At 44.9% G+C, this 21,675-nt stretch overlaps 1 protein-coding gene across 5 annotated transcripts in view; it reads right to left on the bottom strand.

The window, feature by feature from the left end:
* The window catches only part of myom2b (myomesin 2b), a 99,979-nt gene that overhangs the window by 66,978 nt on the left and 11,326 nt on the right, over nucleotides 1-21,675 (bottom strand). For all 5 annotated transcript variants that reach the window (XM_039738746.1, XM_039738749.1, XM_039738747.1 and 2 more), the window contains exons 2-6: nucleotides 15,122-15,255; nucleotides 14,308-14,445; nucleotides 11,510-11,645; nucleotides 7,884-8,041; nucleotides 3,458-3,550 (exon numbers count right to left, since the gene is read on the bottom strand). In XM_039738746.1, coding sequence (XP_039594680.1) covers nucleotides 3,458-3,550; nucleotides 7,884-8,041; nucleotides 11,510-11,645; nucleotides 14,308-14,445; nucleotides 15,122-15,234 — 638 coding nt within the window. In that variant the 5' untranslated portion in view covers nucleotides 15,235-15,255. The remainder of the gene's footprint in view (nucleotides 1-3,457; nucleotides 3,551-7,883; nucleotides 8,042-11,509; nucleotides 11,646-14,307; nucleotides 14,446-15,121; nucleotides 15,256-21,675) is intronic.

A 21,675-nucleotide genomic window follows, 5' to 3' on the forward strand; every position in this document is an offset into this window, starting at 1 on the left:
AGGACTGACGAGCAGAACTGCACTAATGCCTTGTCTTCCTTCTTCCACAGACCACCAGAAGGAAAGCCCAGCGAAGACCCCGCACACTTCCGCTGTTGTGACACGCCCTCATTTCCGCCTGAGTCCCCGCCCCTTCCTGTCCTGCACCAATAACCCTCCTGAGCAGTCCCAGTTTTGACTACTCAGTCTCGAAGTTCATTTTGTTTGCTGCCAACATTATACGGGGTGGTGCCCCCAAATTTTCATCTGTTCTCTCACAATAAAGTACCGTACAGCAGTGGTTTGCAAATTGTGGGGCGGACCCCCCTAGCGGGGCACGAAGTAACAAAAAGGGGGGTGCAAAGATGTGAAAAAATGAAAACAAGAATCAAAAATATGAAAAATCCATCTGTTGAAACCAAAAGAAATGAACTTAAACTGCATTCTGATACTAGAAAAAGAAATAGAGAGTTAGAGAAATGTCGATAAAAGTTAAGTAGGTAAAATAAAATACGCATCTATGATATATCATTAATTAAAAAAGAACAAATCAGTATTAGTGGGCTCCGTTCAAAAAACGTTAGGGGGGCGCAATTAAAACTGCTATAAAAACTCGGGTCGCAAATACTTAAAGGTTGAGAAACGTTGGACTACAGAAAGAGAGAAAGAGGAAGACAAACTGTTAGAAGTGTCAGTGTTTAAAAAGGAAACTGAATGAATCTGAATCTTATAGAGTGCTTTCAACAATAAAGGGAATAAGACCGACTGTACAAGTACAAGTGTCTGGAAATGGACAATAAACGTATTCACTGCCATTTTATATAGTGCCTTTCACAATGACTAGAGTAATGAAGAGTTGTAAAGAAAGATTGCAGAAATGGCAGTGTGTAATCTACTTCTTATATAGTGCCTTTCAGATCATGTGGCATAAATACTGTAGATGGAATAAGAAAGACTCAGTGAGGAACTGATCACGTAATTAATAAAAATATCAATCTCTATTTTATAGAGCGCATTTCACTAGTTATGCAAATAAAGAAAGAATGTTGCAGTGACAGTTTTAAAAAATGGAATAATGTGTCAAACTTATATAGCGCCCTTCACCACTAAGGTCACTGAAGGCCTGACAGTCTTGAATTCCCACTTCATATCCCCTCCAGTCTTTGATTTCTCTGATGTCCAGTCGTGTGTCTTTGTGTCCTCGGTGTGTCTGGACAGCCTCGTTATAAAGAAAACAAAGCTGCACATAAAATACCGCAATGGAATCCAAGGAAACACATAAGGATGTCATAGGCCAGGTGTCACCTGCGGGATGTCTGAAGTCTCTTCAAGTCTCCAGTTGACAGCCTGGTAATGTCTGACCGTCTTGTGGGCGCAGCTGTTCTTACACTAGGAGGGCTGAACGTGTTCATCTGATGTTCTCTAATTCATTTTTTTTAAATGAGGTTATTTTTGCATAGCAAAGTTCAAAATGTCATCGAGTACCGGGAATGGAGTTTGGTGGGCTTGAGGATGTGCCGTTAGGTTGGCAGAGGTGAATATAAACCATTAAAGAGCTTCCTATGTCATAAAAATAAATAGTTAGGGGAGGAAAAAAAAGGGCAAGTCCTCCTGCTGTCACCCTGACAAGGTGACAGCCAAGATATTCTGAGGGGCTTCAAGTGGCCTTGGATCAGATGACATGCAGCTCAGCAGTTTGGCATGGACAGCTGGCGACATCCAAAGATGAAGGCCTTGATTCTCCCTCTTTTGTATTACCAGTGAGTACATAATTTACAAATAATTAATTATATAAATATATCATCATATTTCTTTAATCAGTGTCAGTCTGATGAATGTCAGGCTTCTAATCCCAGAAGTGCCAAGTGCAATGTGGGAGCCAATGCTGGGCGCTGGCACACTGACACAAAGGGCCAGCAGAGAAATGCCAATGAACCTAAAAAAGGGACTGCGGTAGACGTGCTGAATACACACCACTGGCTCAGTGTCCATGTGGAGTCGGCGTGTACCTCCAATGATTAGATAGATAGATATGTGAAAGGCGCTATATGATAGATAGATAGATAGATAGATAGATAGATAGATAGATAGATAGATAGATAGATAGATAGATAGATAGATAGATAGATAGATGTGAGAGGCAATATATAACAGATGGGCACTGTATAGTCATCTTCTCTCTGGTGCTGTGCCCACTACACAGAGGCCAGTCTGTCGTACAGCGTGTGTTAAATTGCTGACATGCCCTCCCTGAGGTCTATTGGGCCCACTGCCATGCCAATACCAGTGCCAGTGCCAATGCCAGTGGGCAGCTTGAGCCTGTCTGCTCTTTAGGCCTCTAACCAGGCGGATAATTCATGAGCGCTCATTACTGTGCCTGGCACTTTGCATGAGACTCCAGCTGCTTCCATGAAGACCCGCCACTGTGCATTTAATTACTCTGCCACACTTTGATTTTTTCTCACAGTTCACAACTGTTGCTGCATCAGAAGATTCCAGTGGACTGGGTTGGCATGCAGTGTGACATTGCGGCTGAAGAGAGGAGTGGACATTTTAGCGATCCCTCTTTCTAGCCCGACAGTCACTGTGTACTTTTCATCGCACTGACACGGACTTCTGATGTGCGACTTGTCGGTGTTCCTGTGAGATGCTGTTGTAGGTCACACAGTATGAAGCACTTATGTGAAGGACATTGTGCCCTGTCTGCCATGGTCTTTCATTCTCTTTCCTCCTTACCCCCAGAGGTGTTGTTGGCTAGTGTGGTAGCACTGTTGTCTTGCCGTAAGTAGACCAGGGTTCGTGTCCCGGGTCCTCCATGTGTGGAGTTTGCATGTTCTCCCCGTGTCTGGTGGGTTTCCTCCCACAGTCCCACATGCAGTGTTTGTGGATTGGCAGTGCTGAATTGTCCCTTTAAACTGTGTAAGCGTGTTCGCCCTGTGATGCACTGGCACCCTATCCTGGGTTTGTTCCTGCCTTGTGCCATGTGCTGGTTGTGATGGGCTCCAGCCCCCAATGACCCTTCCCAGAGTTAAGCTGGCTTAGAAAATGGCATCGCATTGATGGCCGTTCTGGGGCAGATCTACCATCAGAGAATCTCAAGTGTGCGCTCAGGGGCCCGTGATGCCAAAGGGCATTTGTATCAGTTGCGGTAAATGACCAGGTGTCTGAACGCTGCATTGTTAAAAGTACAACCAACTCTCTGTGAGGGAGCTAAGTCACCCGGGGCCTGTGGGGGTCTTAACTGGGCTTTGTGGGTGCTCTGCATGTGACATTTGGGGGTGTTGCTGTTATTCAGCTAACTTAAACTGACTTCATTCAAATTGAGGAAGGAGGCTTTATACAATTTCCATTTCTATTACGACTGACTTAAATATCTTGGGTGTCACATTAAGAAAGATTTGAATAGAAACGAGCTGCAGACAGGACAGCATGTGGGACGGTGACTTGTGAATGCCAGCCCCAAGAAAGCCACATTTACCTGTAGATTAAGAGGCTATGAACTCCATATTTGCTCTCAATCCTGTACTTCCCAGGTTCACTTGTCTGATCGATTATAACGTCATCTTTAAACCTAAAAACAAAAAAAACATAAAATTAGTCAAAGTGACGTCAGGCTGTCCTCCTCACCCAAACTGAAAGCTCCCGATGACACTGCAGGTCCAAGGATGTGGAAGGCCTCACTTTAATTATTATACAGTGTCACACAAGTGTGCCTTGGGGACAGCTTAAAGGCTCAAGTGGTGGTATTCCTCGCCAATCCACAGGGTGGCGCTGTATTCCAATGCCTCTTCTCTTCCTCCCTCTGCAGACCGGATGATTGACAGCCTCGTCACCTCTGAGGTCACTTCTGGTGCCCACCCACCTTGACCCTGCCATCTTGGATAGTCCAGTCAGAGGCTTGTGTCCTTTTTATTATTTTTTGCCTTTACAGTTTATGGGGCCGCTGTGTCAGCCCAAATCTTTGTCTTTGTCTTGTTCTCTTTTACAACAGTCATTAAAGGATTCTGTAAAGTTCTTTCAGGTGACACTGCTATGGTTCAGGTAAACTTTGGCTTCTGGTCTCTGTTTTCTTTTTATTTAGTTTATTCAATTTGGTTTTTTTCAATGCACTCTAAATGCTCTTTGTTATTTTAACTTCATGTATTTTGGGGTCTTACCTGACTAATTTACTGTCCGCTGAACCCGAGGGGGGAGAGCCCCCTGACGCTGTAGCTGAAGGACCCAATAGGAGGCCAGTGCTGAATGAAGGCCAGGGGTGTTGTGCCTCATCCAGGTTGTATAAATTGGCTTAAGTATATTTTACGGTTTTCTGTTCATTTTTCTGTTCTTGAATTTTGATTTTGTTTGTATGTCATTTCTGTTAATATTTTATTTATTATTAATAACTAGCTAACATAACTGAAATACCCGGCGTGCCTGGGAGGAAAATAAAGTGTTTTTTTTTTAATCGTTTGGGAAAAATATAATAAAAAAACTTTAAAAATAAAACTAAATTAACAAACAATGAAGACTCACTAATGTGTTCTGCTTGCGGCCTTGTATCTGTTATGTATGTCATCACCCAGTGGGCACTCAATTTAATCTCAAAAGCAACAGGGCGCGCGGTGGTGGCGCTCAAACATAACGAGTGCTGGCAGTCACCTCCAGTTCGCCCTCTGGTGGCCGTTCATAGAAGACCGCATGATCAAGAGAAAGGAGGGGGTTACGGCTGATGTCACCCTACAGTATTTTTAGTCGACCAATGAGAAACGTGTAGCAAGTTTCATGAAAATCGCTCCAGCCGTTCGGACGTGATACTGGAACATGAACACACACACACACACACAGTCATACACTCATATGAAAAAGTCTGGGAAGCCCTCTTGATTCTTTGGATTTTTGTTTCTCATTGGCTGAGCTTTCAAAGTAGCGACTTTCTTTTAATATACAACATGTCTTATGGACACAGTAGGATTTCAGCAGTGACACGAAGTTTATTGGATTAACAGAAAATATGAAATATGCATCATCACAAAATTAGACAGGCCCCCCAACAGAGATGTGACATCAATACTCAGTTGAGCCTCCTTTGACCCTCCAGATGTTGTCCTCCTGTAGCCTGTGACGAGTGTCTGGACTCTGATGTTGGTATTTCTGACTCCATTCTTCATACAGAATCTCTCCAGTTCAGTTCAATTGATGGACAGCCTGCTGCAAATCATCCCATAGATTGTCGATGATATTCAAGTCAGGGGACTGTGACGGCCATTCCAGAACATTGGACTTCTCCTCTGCATGAATGCCTTTGTAGATTTCCAACTGTGTTTTGGCTCATCGTCTTGTTGAATATCCAACCCCTGCGTTAGTAACTTCAACTTTGTGACTGATGCTTGAACATTATCCTGAAGAACTGGTTGATATTGGGTTGAATTCATCCGACCCTCGACTTTAACAAGGGCCCCAGTCCCTGAACTGGCCACACAGCCCACCCACAGCATGATGGGACCTCCACCACATATGACAGGAGGTAGCAGGTGTTTGTCTTGGAATGCGGTGTTCTTCTTCCGCCATGCAAAGCGCTTTTTGTTCGGACCAAATAACTCCATTTGTGTCTCATCAGTCCAAAGCACTTTGTTCTTAATGAGTCTGCTTGTCTAAATGAGCATTTGATACAACAAGCGACTCTGTTTGCGGCGTGAGTGCAGTAAGGGCTTCTCTCTCATCACCCTGCCATACTGATGTTCTGAATTGTAGAACGATATACAGATACGCCATCTGCAGCGAGATGTTCTTGAGGTCTTTGGAGGTGATCTGTGGTTGTCTGTCACCATTCTCACAATCCTGCCTCTTCATGTGCCGCTCTTTTATTTTTCTTGGCCTGCCAGACCTGCTGAGTTGGTTTAACATCAACTGTGCCTGTGGCCTTCCATTTCCTGATTCCATTCCTTACAGTTGAACCTGACAGTTTAAACCTCTGAGATGGCTTTTTGTGTCCTTCCCTAAACCAGGAGACTCCACAATCTTTGTTTTCAGATCTTTGAGAGTTGCTTTGAGGATCCCATGCTGTCTGTCGCTCTTCAGAGGAGAGTCAAAGGGAAGGAAGCACAACTTGCAGTTGACCACCTTAAATACCTTTGACCACTCGTGCCTGGACACTCCTGTCTATGAAGTTCAAGGCTTGACGAGCTCATCCAACATTGAGCAGTGACAGGCATTCAGATCAGCACAATGACAAGGGGACCCACATTTGTGCACAGCCACTTTTTCACATTTGGTTTCATTTCACACAACTAAATGCTGCGTCACTAAACATCTTTGTTCGTGAAAACCCGCAGTACTCGTAGGAAATGAAAGACGTACCACTGTTACCTTTATTGTTGAAAGGAGAGTCATTTATTAGCAGGCTGAGAGGGGTCCCAAACTTTTTCATATGACTGCACCTTGACTATTATATATTCTGACCCGACATTTGCGCTATAGACATATGAGCCCCGACAAAATAGCGCCGATTAAAACACGCCATTAAAATCGTGCCGACAAAATCACACAAGTTTCATTAAATATGAATTACTAGTTTAAAGCACTAGGTTGTTGTACCGTGTTAGCCATTATGAATGTAGAGAAAAGCCAAGCAAAATGACCCCTTTTATTGGCTAACTAAAAAGATTACAATATGCAAGCATTCAAAGCAACTCAGGCCCCTTCTTCAGGCGAGATGTAACCTGAAGAAGGCGCCTGAGTTGCCTCGAAAGCTTGCATATTGTAATCTTTTTAGTTAGCCAATAAAAGGGGTCATTTTGCTTGGCTTTTCTCTAGTTTAAAGCATAAATAATAATGTTTATTTTAGAAGTCAATGTTATGAGACGCGGCATGTCATCAGCACGGCACGTAGATGGTCCTTAAGATCACGCCCTGCATATGTAGGAAGAATTGCAGCAAGACGTCTTGATAGTTGAGCGTATTTAGACTGCTGGTAATTCTGCTTTGTATACGACGCGTTATGCCAACCCTCGACCGAGTTATTTGTTTGCGGCATGCCATCAGCAGTTATAACAGTTATAATCTATCACATACTGTGTACATAATGCGCACGTACGTGTCCCACTCTCTTGGCCTGTCTCGCTATCTTGTCGTGGCGATTTTGACGGTGTGCATTGGTCGAAAACCAGTTAGCAGGTTTGTCGGCGCTCATTTGTCTATCGCGCTTTTGTCGGTGAACCATTATATATAGATATATATATAGAGAGATTTTCACACTGTGCATTTCTTCTTTGTCACCTGCCCTGTCACCTGCCCTGTTCCCTTGATGTGGAGCCTAAGGGGGTGTGGCCTCCCTGGCACCACAGCTGAAGATCCGCCCACGACCTGTGCTTGGCAGCCTCAGTCCACAGAGTGCCACTGGGTTTCGTGGACTTCAGATGTCTGTCAGCTCTAATTGGAATTTTTTGCTTTCCTTGATTATTAATATTGAATTAACGGACCGTCAGCTGGCTTTGTTTTCATTGGGTTGCATTTTTAGGCCCACCCTTTTGTTGTATTTTTTATTGTTTTATTTTGCCACCTGGGCAGTCACATTTTACAGGGCAGTGTGAGAAGCCTCAGGCCCAGCAGCCCAGCATCTTCTATGGGCAGACCCGTGCCGAGGGGCTGTGCTGGACTTGCACCCACCTCTTTGATGGAGGGTGGCTGCTGCACATCTGACACTATGGACTCACACCATAAACCTTTTTAAAATGCACAGCTCACTTATCACAACTTGGTGGTGAACACCAGAGGACGGGATACGTGGCGTTTTAACCAAAGTTGTCATGTCAGCCGTTCGAGAGCTGGTGATACTTTGGACAGCACAGGCCTTTGGCGAAGCATTCAGAGCCGCCAGGTGTCGCCGCTTGTGTCACTTTACTTTCCCCCGTCGGCCCACTCACCACTTAACAATGGGGCTGGGGTATCCCTCCACTGTGCAGAAGAGTCGTACGGGCGTCTTCTCCCAGACCGTGTGGGACCTCAGGCGGACGAGGAAATCGGGGGCGCGGCTCATCGATTCCTCATGAATGCGTCTCTCCAGGGCCATCCGCTCTTCCACCTCATCAGGGAAGACGAAAGCAAAGCAAAACAGAGAAAAATTGAAAAGAAACGTACAAAAATGTGAATTGAAAAGCACACAAAGACAAAGATGACCTGCCTTTACTTACACACGGGACGTAAGAGACACAAGTAGAAGGCTAGAGCTAAAAGAGGGTTTGGGGGTCGAGACTGGAAAGTGGTGACAGAAGGAGCTGGTCTGACACAAACAGAACCCTCCACCCGGCCCATGTCTAACGTCTGTGTGCTTTGTAATGGCGGCTGCCAACATTTTAAATTACTCATGGAGAACAGAGATAGCAAAGCTTATAATACAATGAGCTACAAAAATGAACAATGGCAAATAGTATAAAAGCCACACGTCAGGCATCCCGTCGAATGCTCACAATGTCCAAGACGCTTGAGTTTTTAGCACAAAGGACCGTTGAAGTGATTCTTTCAGACAATCAGAGTAGTGCATGAACTGGACGTCCATTCAAACAGGTTCAGATGTTGAGACGAAGGCTCACTCTGCCTCTCATTCGTCGGTGAAGCATCCCGCCAATAAAAAGGTGGCCAAGTAACAGCCGGCCAGTGAGCCTTCACTCCTAAACACACGGGCTCTTTAATGACGCTGACTGGGCTGTTATCTGCTACTGGTATTTTAGTGAACGTGTGTTTCCATACGAGAATAACGACTGACCCTGCAAGACTATGGTGACGGGAACTTTTCAGATTAAAGTGATGTTGCAAACTGGTGTCCAGCAGGGGGCAGCTCAGATACAGTACATAAACAATCTGGACATAATCCAGGAGATTTTACTAGGGGCCGTCACCCCCCCATCCCCCCATTGCTCACCTCGCTCGCCAACCCCAATCCCCCCGGCCCGCGTTACACGCCAGCCACTTTGCGTCTCTGCCGCCCGTGTTGTGAAGTGGGGGGCTGAACGCACCCCAAGGAGATGCAGTCACTCCTCCGACACCCCCTCTTAAACGGTGACACAATGGGACACAAATACCATTGTTTTTTTACCTCCTCTTTGCTCGATCACCTGCTGGCTTGCTGTGATCTTCATCTCGCCCGGCGCACTTCTGTCATATCACCTCTGTCCGTATATTCGATCTCTTTTCACTTTTCCCTTTTCGTCTATCGCATTGAATTTTGATTTCGTGTTTGGAATTCCATCGTGACAACGCCACGTATAACCGCCCGTGAGTGAATATCGTTTCTTTCTCTCTACAAGAAACGTGTCTGACAATAGCATTCACACAAATGAGAAATGATTGAACCGCGTGCGTGGTTATGTGGCCAGGACGTTTCCAAATCTCTGCATAAGCTCTTGTCTCGCGGGGCTTTGTAATTTTCTCTCCAGGGATTTAATCTTTTATTTCTGGTGGATACGCATCTTCATTGGGAAGAAACACGACTTTTCCCTGATAGAAACACGAATTAGACGATCTACAAGTCTCCGACTTTTAAATCCAAACAATATATTTGATCTCTTTTCACTGTTCCATTATTTCACATACATTATTAATAATTTCCGATTGTTTGAACTAATGTGATCTTTACTATCCTTTTTTTGGAGATTTTCAAATTTTTGTACTTCCATTATCTCTAACCTGCTCTGCATGTGTACCACGCCAACGTTTTTGAATTCTTTACGACATTCTACTTGGTCATCTACTCTTTGTCTTTTATTTCCGGCCCCAGGCCTGGTTAAATCTCTTGGCACAAAGACTCGTCTCGCGGGACGTGAAAGTGTCTCACTGAGAAAGTCACGTCTCGTATTCTTCCAAGATTTTCTTTTATAATAGAGAGATATAATTTATTGGATTAGGAATTTGTTAGTTTTTGTATACCCCTTGGGGTCGGAGTGCAGGGTCAGCCATTGTGCAGCACCCCTGGAGCAACTGAAGGTTAAGGGTCTCACTCAAGGGCCCACCTGAGTAGGAGCTCTTTAGGCAGGGATGGGGATTCAAAGTGGCAACCTCTCGGATAGCAGCGCACGTCAAATGTGCAGATGATACCAAACTTTATGAAGGAGAATCAGATAAACTGGTACAGTGGGACGTGGGCAGCATACAGACTCGGGCAGATTTGTGGCTGTTGTACACAAAGGAAGTAAAAATGTGAGGTCTGAATACACAATAGGTGGTCTGAACGTTGACCTGACATGATCACCTTACAGACAGTGTTCACAAGGGGCTAAGAAGGCTAACAGAACGTTTGGTTATATAGCGCCTTGATGTGTGGAGTGTGGGTCCAGGGAGGTCATCCTTAAGTTATATTAGATAGATAGATAGATAGATAGATAGATAGATAGATAGATAGATAGATAGATAGATAGATAGATAGATAGATAGATAGATAGATAGATAGATAGATAGATAGATACTTTATTAATCCCAAGGTGAAATTCCTATACTCCAGCAGCAGCATACTGATAAAGAACAATATTAAATTAAAGAGTGATAACAATGAAGGTATAACAGACAATAACTTTGTATAATGTTAACGTTTACCCCCCCGGGAGTCACATAGTGTGGGGTCTCCTCAGTCTGTCAGGGGAGCAGGATGGTGACAGCAATCTGTCACTGAAGCTGCTCCTCTGTCTGGAGATGATCCTGTTCAGTGGATTCTCCATGATTGACAGGAGTCTGCTCAGCGCCCGTCGCTCAGGTGAAGCCCCACTCGCGGTACTGCGTCCAGTTTTGTTCTCATCATTACAGAAAAGACATAACAGCACTAGAGAAAGTCCAGAATAGAGTGACTACGCTGATTCTAGGACTTCAGGGAATGAATTATGAGGAAAGATTGAAGGAGCTGACAGAAAGTTGGAGAGATATAATTGAATGGTTAAAAAAATATTAAGAGAATTGGTAAAGCGGGTCCCTATTGTTACTTTAAAACAAACAATCTCTAAAACAAAGAGTTGGGGACACACAGACTGAAAACGTGCTTAGGGCAGATTTTGCACTAATGTTCTAAACTTTTTCTTCACACATCGAACCACAGACACTTGAACTAAGTGACCAGGTCATATGGTGTTATGCAGGACTTTAGAGACCTTCAAAACTCGACTTGATGTTATTTTGGACAATCTCTGAAAAGGATGGACAAGCCTGTTGGGCTGAATGGCCTGATCTCGTTGTGATTGCTCAAATATTCCGTCAAGCTGTTATTGGTCATGAACACTCAGCTGCATTGTGACTCATTATTATCAGAGTTGTGGTTGTCCTCCATCACAAGTGACTAATTAAATCTCTCAAATAGCATCAGGTTTCATTTTCTCGTTACTTCCTGAAAAGGACAATCCCATTACTGACGACTTTACTTCTGCCTCACTCTGATCTCCGTTACACTCCACCGGAGTTCAACACACAGCATGTTGTAGGAAGTTCCATTTGCAATTTTGTGGCTCTGTGGTGCCGCATCTCCGCCCTGGCACAGGGCTCCTCCTTTACCCATCAATTGAATTCGACTCACCATCCTCTGAACAGCCAGCTTGTCCACTTGCTGGCGTGTTGCCTCTCTCGCCTCATGGACTTCTGCCTCCAAAGAAGCCAGTTCATTGCCAAAGTGCACCACCCTGCGCTGGTACTCCTCTTGTTCTGCAGCAGACCTGTAGGAATCCATGCAAATTGTCAATTCCGATGGCACACATTATCATTAAAATGGCCCAAGCATTTCAGATCAGAAAAGAATTAACAAAAATAATAAGCTGTGACCACACTCTGGCCTGGTGATACTGGGCGTAGGGGTCGCATGTATTGTGGCTCAGACAGGGCACAGTTTATTAAACAGACTTTTGGATTTCATAATTCATAATGTGTTTGGTTCTCTTGTGTGTCAAATCTTGGATCTTATTTTGCTTTGGCATTATTGATTAATTAAGTATGCCAGTATGTGTGCGTTTGTGCTAATGTACTCCTGTCTAGTTATGTGCCCTGTCCCCTTCAGACAGAGCATCGTGACAATCAGCAGCGTTGAGCAGTTTGCTTCAAGTGTAGTGAGTACTGATGTTCTTTTTTTGTGTTTTTTCCCAGATATTTTTACTATTTGTGTGATTTACGGATTGGATTTGTTTGCTTTAGGTTGCTTTTTGGGGAAACCCTTTTTGAATATTTTCTGTCTTGTCTGTTTTCTTTTTCTTTTTTATTTTGGGGTTTTCTAATTGTTATGGAAGCGTTGAGATATCCAATGATTATTGTGAGAGCGATAAACTGGGAGAACGTGGGCAGAGTGTAGTGGAAGAGGGGCAAAAAATTAGAAAACATAACCAAGTAAATGGGCTGAGCGCAAAACGCATGAGTTGATAAAATGAAAATGAGAAAATAAAGAAATAATCCTAATGCTAGGCCTACTTGAAATAAAGCTAACCTTCCATGAAGGGAAAGCAACAAACAAAATGTGTTTATGCACCAGAGGATGTGAAAAAATGGACACCCCATCATATTTACATCATGGCATAACAAACCCCATCCATCGTGGTTATGTAACCTAAGAAAAGCTTCTGATTCTAATTCTCATTTAAATGAAATGTAAACGGTTGGTAATTGACTCCTAGTGCAAGTCCTAAATATGTATAAAAATGAGGGTTTTATATTCAATTGAAAGGTCCTTGGTTTTGTTTTTGTCCAAAATACCCGAGGTTTACCGTTATCTTCTCTTCTAAAGGACATTTCTGAATATTTTTATGAGGTTTCTGAACTTTAACCCTTAAGCCGCCTATACTGAGTTCCCAACGCCGGAGCTGATCAGCCCGTGTCGCACATTCGTTGAGCAGCCAGCTCATGACCACTGGCGCCCCCTGCAGCACTGCAGCCTCACTGTGCCCGGGACTGAGCCGCTGCACTAGACTGGCCTGTCAGCGTTGGCCTCTGTGTGCTCGCGTGCAGCGACTTCAAGCTCAGTTGGCTCGGTGATTTACTGAATGTCACCGATGGCGTCGGTTGCACCTCGTACGGTATAATAATAATGGATTGTTGCAGTAGTTTTTTAATAGTTGTTACAGTTCATTGTCAGTGTGTAAAATGATCGTTTGCTGCAGTAATTTGTGATGCTCTTTGCATGAAAAAAAAATATGCGTTCCATTAAAATTTCATCTTTCCTTGGTGAATTGTAACATTTCCTTAAAAAGTGCAGCAAAAAAGTATTTGGTGTCCAGGGGTGCATTAACCCCCCCAGGTATGTGGCAGTTTAAGGGTTAAAAACCTTAGCCTCGATCGATTTAGGCCTTTGCAGGATGAAGCCTGCCATTTGAGTTTCGGGCTAGACTGCCAGAGGTGAGGCCAGCTTTTGTCTGCTGGTCTACTTTAGAATATTTTGAGGCCATTGTGTGTGTGGCAACTTACAGGAGTCTTGTTATTATGGCATCGCCCCCTAATCACATCAATATGAGAGATGATAAAACTAAACCACAAAACCAAATTCTGCAAATCCAAAAAATACTAATTCATTAGAAAGGAGAGTTGTCCCGTCATCGAATCTTGTAGGCATCACCAAGAAGAACAGGACAACATTCAGTGGATGCAAACTGCTCTCACCTTGATGACGCCACCATCAGACGAATGCTGAGTGCATGGTGGAGACAGCTGCCCACTCGTTTCATCTCACAAACATCCACCTTATATGGAGTCATAAGTAGAACTTGGGTCTCGGCATTGCTTGTAAAGGTGGAGCCCGCTGTCATTTGATCTGTCATGTGTGGTGGTGCTCCAGATATGGCTATGGCTTGGATGACTTCTCATCATTGACTGACATGTGAATTCTGCTTTGGTTGTGAACATTCCATAGAAAGATGCCTGGTCAACTGTCCATCAGCTGAGGCTCATGGAGAGGGAGAGAACATCCTAAAGCAAATGTGCAATGCAATCACTGAACAAGGAGGACTTTGGTGTCAAACGCCAGACCTGAGTCACATGATGGATGAAGTAGGGACTCACAGACAAATGGGACCACATCCTTTACGCAGTTGAGATAGACTTGCCCACCAAGCTAGGAGGTGGTTGGATAAGGAGCTAGAAGGGGGCTTTTCTCCTTCAGATGACTGAAATAAGGACCAGTATGCTATCAAGAGTTCTGTTGTTAGGGTCAAAACCTAAAACGGGTCAAACGTAAGGTGCAAGGAATCAGATATGGCAGAGTAGGTCAATCCTTATCCATAGAAATGTTTAAAGTAACACATTCTTGGGTTCTGTGAAGACAGGCCCAAATATTTGCTCTTAGACCCCCCTTGGATTTAAAAAACAATCATCTTAATCCTAATTTTTCACAAAGTATACCTTGTCCTGAAAGGTGGCACGGTGTATTCCAGCTGCTCATCTTCAACAGAGGTCCTGTGTCTCTTGGTGCCCACCTGAGCTCTCGAAGCTTGAGAAGTGGATGCTACTCGGGAAGCGCTGGATCTCGATGACGCAGTCCTGAAGTTAGACAGACAGACAGACAGTCAGATCATTGGTGGGCAATGGAGGAAGGCTCGTCTCTTCTGACACTTACCATCCCACCTTCTCTCAAGAGGGGAAAAACGTAGAGCAACTGCTGTGGAATTCCCAATGGAGTGAGACACTACTGGGGAAAGTGGGATCAGATCTTTAAGAAGTCCCACTATGTTATTGTGATGGCCAGAACAAGCAGACAGTAACTGGGCAACTCTGTTCACCCCATAATGCACTTCACTCACACCAATACTGGAAGGAATTTGTTTTTGAATTCTTATTCAACCTACCCGGGCGGTCTGCCATAGGTCACTCAGTGCCATTTGAGCCGATGGGCAGTATGGGGTACCTATGAGTCCAGAAATGGTGTGTCCCTCCATAGCAAGATGTGGAGACTTCAGGAAGTGAAGCCTGTGATGCCACTGCCCGTTGGTAGTGAACCAAGAGAACAGCACTGCATCATGGGCCAGCCCTGTCTGTCCCACATAAAGGAGCTGAAGCCCCTGCCATGTCCCATATTTGGTAGAATGTGACCTCTTGTTGAAGAGGACACTCTGGGGGGTCTACTGACGTGAAAACAAACGTCCAAAGGGTCTCCTCTGTGTCTCATACACACATTGTTAGAGTAACGATGTTCATAGCCCAGCAGGTAAGGTCTCACCTTGAAGATGACGCTGAATACTCCTGCACCACGTAGCGGGTCTGAGTGCTGCGGTATCCCTGGTCATAGTGCTTAAGCTTCCGCTGGTAAAATGGCAAAACCTTGGCTGCCATGGCTGTGACACTTCACCAGACCTGTCAATGAAACAAAGAGTCTTTTCAGCCACTGGTTCCTGATCAGAGGCGACTGCTAGGAAATACCAAGCGTGTCATCAGATGGCTCCTTTTTATTTGCTCTTTCTGTGTTTTTCTAAATAAGGTCACACGTGCCAGTGTAGGGAGCGTCTCCTGCGTCGATGCTGAGAAAACAAGGCGGGAAGATTGTTGAAGTGACGCCAGCACTAACCTCTGCTTCAGGTCCTGTCCCCGAGTGGAGGAACACCCACAGGAAGTGCTGTGATGTCACTGCTGGAGAATCGTCTGTAGCCCCGCCTCTTCCGCTTCCTGCTCTATTTAAAGAACTCGCGGGCTGGTCCTATGAGGTCGCAGCTCTGGACGGCAGCTGCCCTCTTTGTCTTGTATTTCGTATTGACTTTTTCTTTCTCCAATTGGATATTAAATGGGGCTTCCCACCGGACCCCAGCTCTTCATGCTGTGTCAATATCTTCGTTTTTACAATTTTATTTTGTGACTTGTGCAATTGTTTAGACATGTCTTCATGAATGATTTTGCACACATTATTGGTGACTGTTTCCATTACCTGTTCTCTGCGTTGTGTTGCACGTAAGGGGCGGGGACACTTGACGCCACACTTGAGGCCCCGCCCCCCAGGGCTATCAGTTCAACGTCACCTGCGTCTGACACTGGTGTGTGTGTCGGACTGGGATTGTGAGGGCCTGTTTGTTGTTTAGTGTTCATCGCCTGGTGGGCTTTTCTATATCTCAGTTTATCTGATCATTAGTGATCGCCGTCTGGGTGGGTATCTGCGAAGGCGTTATTTAATTCATTGTTTTTGTGTTTGTCGTTTATTCAATACATTCTCTCTCATGTATCTGATGTACCTGCCGCGTTACGGGTCTCTGTGTGTACTGTAAGTGTGTGTGGGCCGAGTCAAGGCTGGGTGCCCTCCTGATGCCCTCTAAATACAATAAATAAACCACCATTTCCAACAGAGTGAATCTGAGTGCCTCACAGCTGCTCCAGTTTCACCAGTATGAAAGTACCAGCACATATGTTATTAGCACATCCGCTCAGCAGCAAAAAGAAATTAGAGAGAACAATAGGTGCCTCTGTTTGCCCCCTTTATGGACAGACTGGTGGGCATTTTAGCCTGCCTCCTATATTAGTCCTGGAGGTCTCATAGCCCACTCCTCGACTTTAGATGAAGATGCCTGACTTTGTGTTGGTCTTTCTTGAACACTAGAATGTCTGATTCCCTAAATCTTAGTACAGGGTGTACGGCTTTGGAGAAGTGGGTGCCTGGGGTCAGTGGTGGGATTAAACAGAAGCTGGAGTTGCTCCATCATTTCTTTGACACCCTGGCATAAGGCAGCATTCAGTGAAACTCTTGTGTTTTGCAAAGTAGGTGAAGTCCTGCAATGGACGGTAATCTCCAGGCAGCGGGCACTTCAGAGATCTATAAGCCATGCTGGGATGACCAAGGTCTTCCTCCTGCTGACTCTTGTGCCACAGAGCTGCACTTGGCACTTCATCCAAGGCTGACAGTCACTTTTGCACTATTTACAATTTCACATCCAGATTTTAATTGTATCCGTCGTTCCCATGAGAGTGGGCACCGTGACGGGTAGCGTCAGCCATAGTGTGGGCATGTGGCTTTTGTTGTTTACCATCAGGGGACTCATCACAGGGCAGACTTACAGTAATTGCCTGGCATGGATTGCTGAAAGTCTTCTTCACAGTTTCTGTTCACCTTTTTACTTCTGCTTGGCACTTCTGCTCTGTACATGTGGGAGACCATCCATGCTTTGATGGCAGAGCTCAGGAACGGGCAGGTGTGCCCAGCTGCAGCTCTGCCCCACACACACCTGCCTCACACCTCACCATCTGTGACCGTTTGTGGTCTCTGTGGACTGCATGGGGGCACCGTGACTGCTGAGAATGGCACAAATTAGATTCATTTTTATGAAGCCAGCAAACTCCTTACTCATTTCAGACCTGGGCAAAGGAGACCCCTCAGCAGTGATATGTAGGAGATGTGGAGGCGAGTAAGTGGGATACTTTCTTTTATTTCATATTATTAATATTAAAATTTCACTTTTTATGCATTTGTTCCTGCTTTGTACCTTGAGCCAACTGGGATAGGCTCCGGCGCCCGCAACTACGAGAGAGACCCTGTTTGAGACAAAGCAGTTTATAAAATGACTCCTTATGCGTATGCAGTACTTTTTAACTGACTTTGTTGTATTTTCAGTTATACGGATTCTGTTTCAATGCATTGCTGACCTACGTGGGCAGAGTATAAGTAGTATTATCAGACAGAAACTGTCAAATGGATGATTGATGACCTTAAATTATGACTGATGAAACATGATGTGTGAAAATATGATTTATGAAAAATACTAATTATGAAATATGATGTATGAAATTAAGTCCCATCCCAAAAATATGAATTATGAAATGTACCTCCACCATAAATGATAAATTATGAAATTTATACCCTCACCCCCAAACTATGATACTTATGCCCCCCACCCTGACACGTAATGTCATTGTATAAACAGCAGATTCAGAACTAATAATTTAAAAATACACTCCTCTGGCTTGTAACACATAATGTGGCCCTTTACACTCCTTTGTTATATCTTGATAAGAACCTTATTTTAATAAGTGTCTGCCTGATAATTACTAGGACTTCATTTCATACATCATATTTCCTAAATCATATTTTCACACATCCATTTTTCTTCAATCATAATTTGGGGCGGAGCTTAAGGTCATCAATCATCCCTTTGACAGTCTCTGTCTGACATCACTGCTTACTGTGGAGCTTCATGACATCACAGCGGAGGGTCCGCCCTCAGACTTTAAATGTGGGGCTCAGGCTCAGCGTCTCCTCCTGATGGGAGCCTTGATGGTGGAACTGTGGACTGAAGTTTGGGAAGATTTGTAAAGACATCTTTTTGAGCATTCGTAGGTTTTATTTAAAGATTTACAATAATTTGGTTTTTGACAGCTCAGGTTTGCCGTCGCATTTTTGATTCACCTTTTACTTTAATTATTGTTTAAATTTGTTGAATAAATTCTTTCAACAAAGATAAATTCTTGTCTATGCCCAGAGGGGACTGGGCGGTATCATGGTCTGGAATCCCTACAGATTTTATTTTTCTCCAGCCGTCTGGAGTTTTTTTGTTTTTCTGTCCCCTGGCCATTGAACCTTACTCTTACTCGATGTTAATGTTGATTTATTTTTTTATAATTATGTCTTTCATTTTTCTATTCTTTAATATGTAAAGCACTTTGAGCTACTGTTTGTATGAAAATGTGCTATATAAATAAATGTTGTTGTTGTTGTTGTCATTACGTGTTTGGTTTAAGTCAGGGTTCCTCCCTTGGCTTGTGTTTAAATTCCTTTTTTAAGTCTTTAATATTCATTTTAGATTCAGTGATAGCTATCATTTACTGTATGTTAATATTGTTACTCATATATTTTGTCTTATTGTGTATACTATTTCAATTTTAGCGATTTATTATTTCGTTTCTGTGTGCATAATCTTGTTATATTTTGTGGGTGGACGCCCCTAATAACTCATCAGAAGGAACCGCCCCCAGCCTTAAAAGGGAAACTGGAGGCGGGGCCACGAATATCTCACCTCAAGGGACCGCCCCCAGCCTGTAAAAGTAAGCCGTGTAAGTGGAGTAACGACATAACGTACGAGATTTCTTACAAATAACATCGTTGTCCAGCATTGCCACAACATTCTGCCTTTCCCGGGATGTGCCTGCTGATCTCAGCCTGAACGCCATCTTCTGGCAGCTCCTAGCCAGCTAGCACAGCTCATGAGTAATCCTGGTGAAGTTAGGAGGAGCTTCTTAAATTAGGAAGATGCTTTTACTCGTCCTGCTAAGAGTAGGACCCAATCGGAGTCCCTCGGTGGGTAAGAGATGAGCAATCGGTCGAGTTGAGTGAGTGAGAGCGTGAGTTTGACGTGTGTGATTGGTGAGAGAGTGAGTGAGCCTGGCAGTTAAGTGAGTGACAGAGTGACCCATGAATGAATGAAGCAGTGCATAAGTGAGCTAGTGGGCAAGGGGGTGACTTACAGGAGGGCATTATTGAGTTACTTGGGCTGCCAAGTCAGTAAGCAAATGAGCTGGCAATGCAATTGAGTGCATAACACGGCTAGTGAGTGACTGGGCGATTGAATCTGATCTACGAGTTCCATGAGCCATCACGTAAGTGGGTGAGTGAGTGAGCCATATTGGCATCGGGGAAGAAGGGCAGGCCCTGTAGTGTGGGTCAAGTGTCATGGGTGGTGTGACAGCTGACTCCACCACAGAGAGCAGGCCCTCTGGCGTGACCCGTGACCACCCAGGCAGGAGACTTCTGCCTTGTGACACTTGTATCTGATGGCAGAGGTGGGTGACCCCACCACAGACGAGTGTGCTGACACACTGGAGCAGAGCAGCAGAGGTGGGCTATAAAAATAAGGAACCGTGATGGACCACCACAGAAGTCAACTAGAGCGTCTGCTTTACCATATCCATGTGTGAGTATTGCTGTGTAACTAGGAGTGCCATTCTACTCCAATTACTTATTATATAGTGCCTTTCACAACTGCCATTTCACACATTTTATAAAAGGCGTTTTAATGGAGAGAAGACTACAGGAGTCTCCCTCCACCTCCCTTTCTCCTTGCTTGCTATTCCTCTACTTTCAGGGTTATTCCTGTGCTCTCCTGTCCAGGTGTTGCCTTCTAGCGTTGGCTCCAGCTGCCCCATGACCCTGCCCTGGATGAGTGGGTTCTGAAAATGGACGGATGGTTGGGTGGACATTATTCCTGTAATCATGACAGGTGCCACCAAGAGTCGTCCATCCACCTAAAATCCATGCAGTGTCAGACAGAATACCAACAGGATCAAGGGGGAGAGGGGGCCACTAGGGGGCAGAAGACCTGTTGTGTGGAGCTGAACACAGCGGGCCTCTTAACACTGGGCACTCTTAAGGTGCAACATCTCCTGGAGCCTCTAGGGGTAGAGAGAGCATCACTTCAACTAGAAACTTATTTCAAATGGTGCATCACCTCGAGCAACCCACCCACAAGTGTATATGATAAAGCTTTGTGACCAAAAGGGGGCACACCTGGGCTGGCACCAGAACTAAAAAATACCAAGGAGACCAAAATGGTGCATAAGAAAGGATTTAGTACACAATAATGAGAATAATAGAAGGATGAGAAAGGTCAGAAATAACAGAGAACACTGAAGAAGATTCAGCCCCATGTTGGCCCACCTGCCAGCCATACTGTCTCCTCCTGCTCAAAGCTCCCCATTCTCCCTCCAATGGCCTCCCTTTCTCCTGCCCGTCCTTTGACTCACGACTTGGACGTCACCTTCTGCGTGGCTGCTTTCTTAGTACTCATCTCCGAAATCAGCAGTTGTGTCCTAACACTGGCTATGATTTATGTAGCAAGTGACAAAAGAAGACAATAAAACGTTTTAAAAGATTCAGTTTATTTTATTCCTAAACCACTCGCCCCCATCTGCTGAAGGCAATGAAGAAAGTGGAGCGCTACTTGAGTGCCCATGCGCGTTCTACGAGCTCCGAAGTTGACGTCAGACACACATGCTCGTTCCCGCGCCTGACTCGCGCGCTGAACGCGGACGAGCGCCGTGTACCGAAAGTGGTGCATTTCGAGGAGAAGCTGATCACGTGGTTGCCAGAATGCCGCACGAAGGGCTTAATGTGACACCCACAGATCATGAAAGAACAAAACGGTCTTTCAAAAGTGTCTGAATTGCATCTGTTCGTCATGTGGGTCCCACTCTCGAGAATATTTACACTCGCCCTGCCCTTTTGGTTCAGGGGTCTGACCACCCCGCCACCCCACAACGAGGTAATCATTCCAGCAAAAGCTTAGCCATCAGTTCTTATGTCAGCAATGGCCTGGGAACTCCGGGAACCGCCCGGCTACGACTTCCCTAGTGACCCTCAGGTTCCTGGACTGATAACCCTTCTCTTAAAGGGCAAGGCCAAGCCTGATCAGGCCAGCCCACCTAACCACATGGAACCTTCCTTGCCACATTTCCTGCCCAGCTGGCAATACCTATATATGAGGCCAGTCACATAACGCCCACAACGTCGGTGACGAAATGCCCGTATAAAACGATACGGTTAAGATTTGGTTGGAGGACTCGGGGGGGCTTTTCGTGACTGATGTTGTGGGTGTTCCGTCAGCTACGTCATAGCTATCGCGGGCCGCAGGTGCTGTAAACGCATTTCGGCAGATCCGCTCCTGCCCCCTGGTGAATTTATTTAATGACTGCACGTACACTTTCCTCCCCACCGGGCAGCGCCGGTACCCCCGCACATGCTTTTTAAACTAGAAAGTAGACTTTCAATTAAAATGCGATGCAGTCAGGATGTTCCCCCAGGTCTGA

The sequence above is a fragment of the Polypterus senegalus genome, chromosome 16, assembly GCF_016835505.1.
Source record: "Polypterus senegalus isolate Bchr_013 chromosome 16, ASM1683550v1, whole genome shotgun sequence".
NCBI lineage: Eukaryota > Metazoa > Chordata > Cladistia > Polypteriformes > Polypteridae > Polypterus > Polypterus senegalus.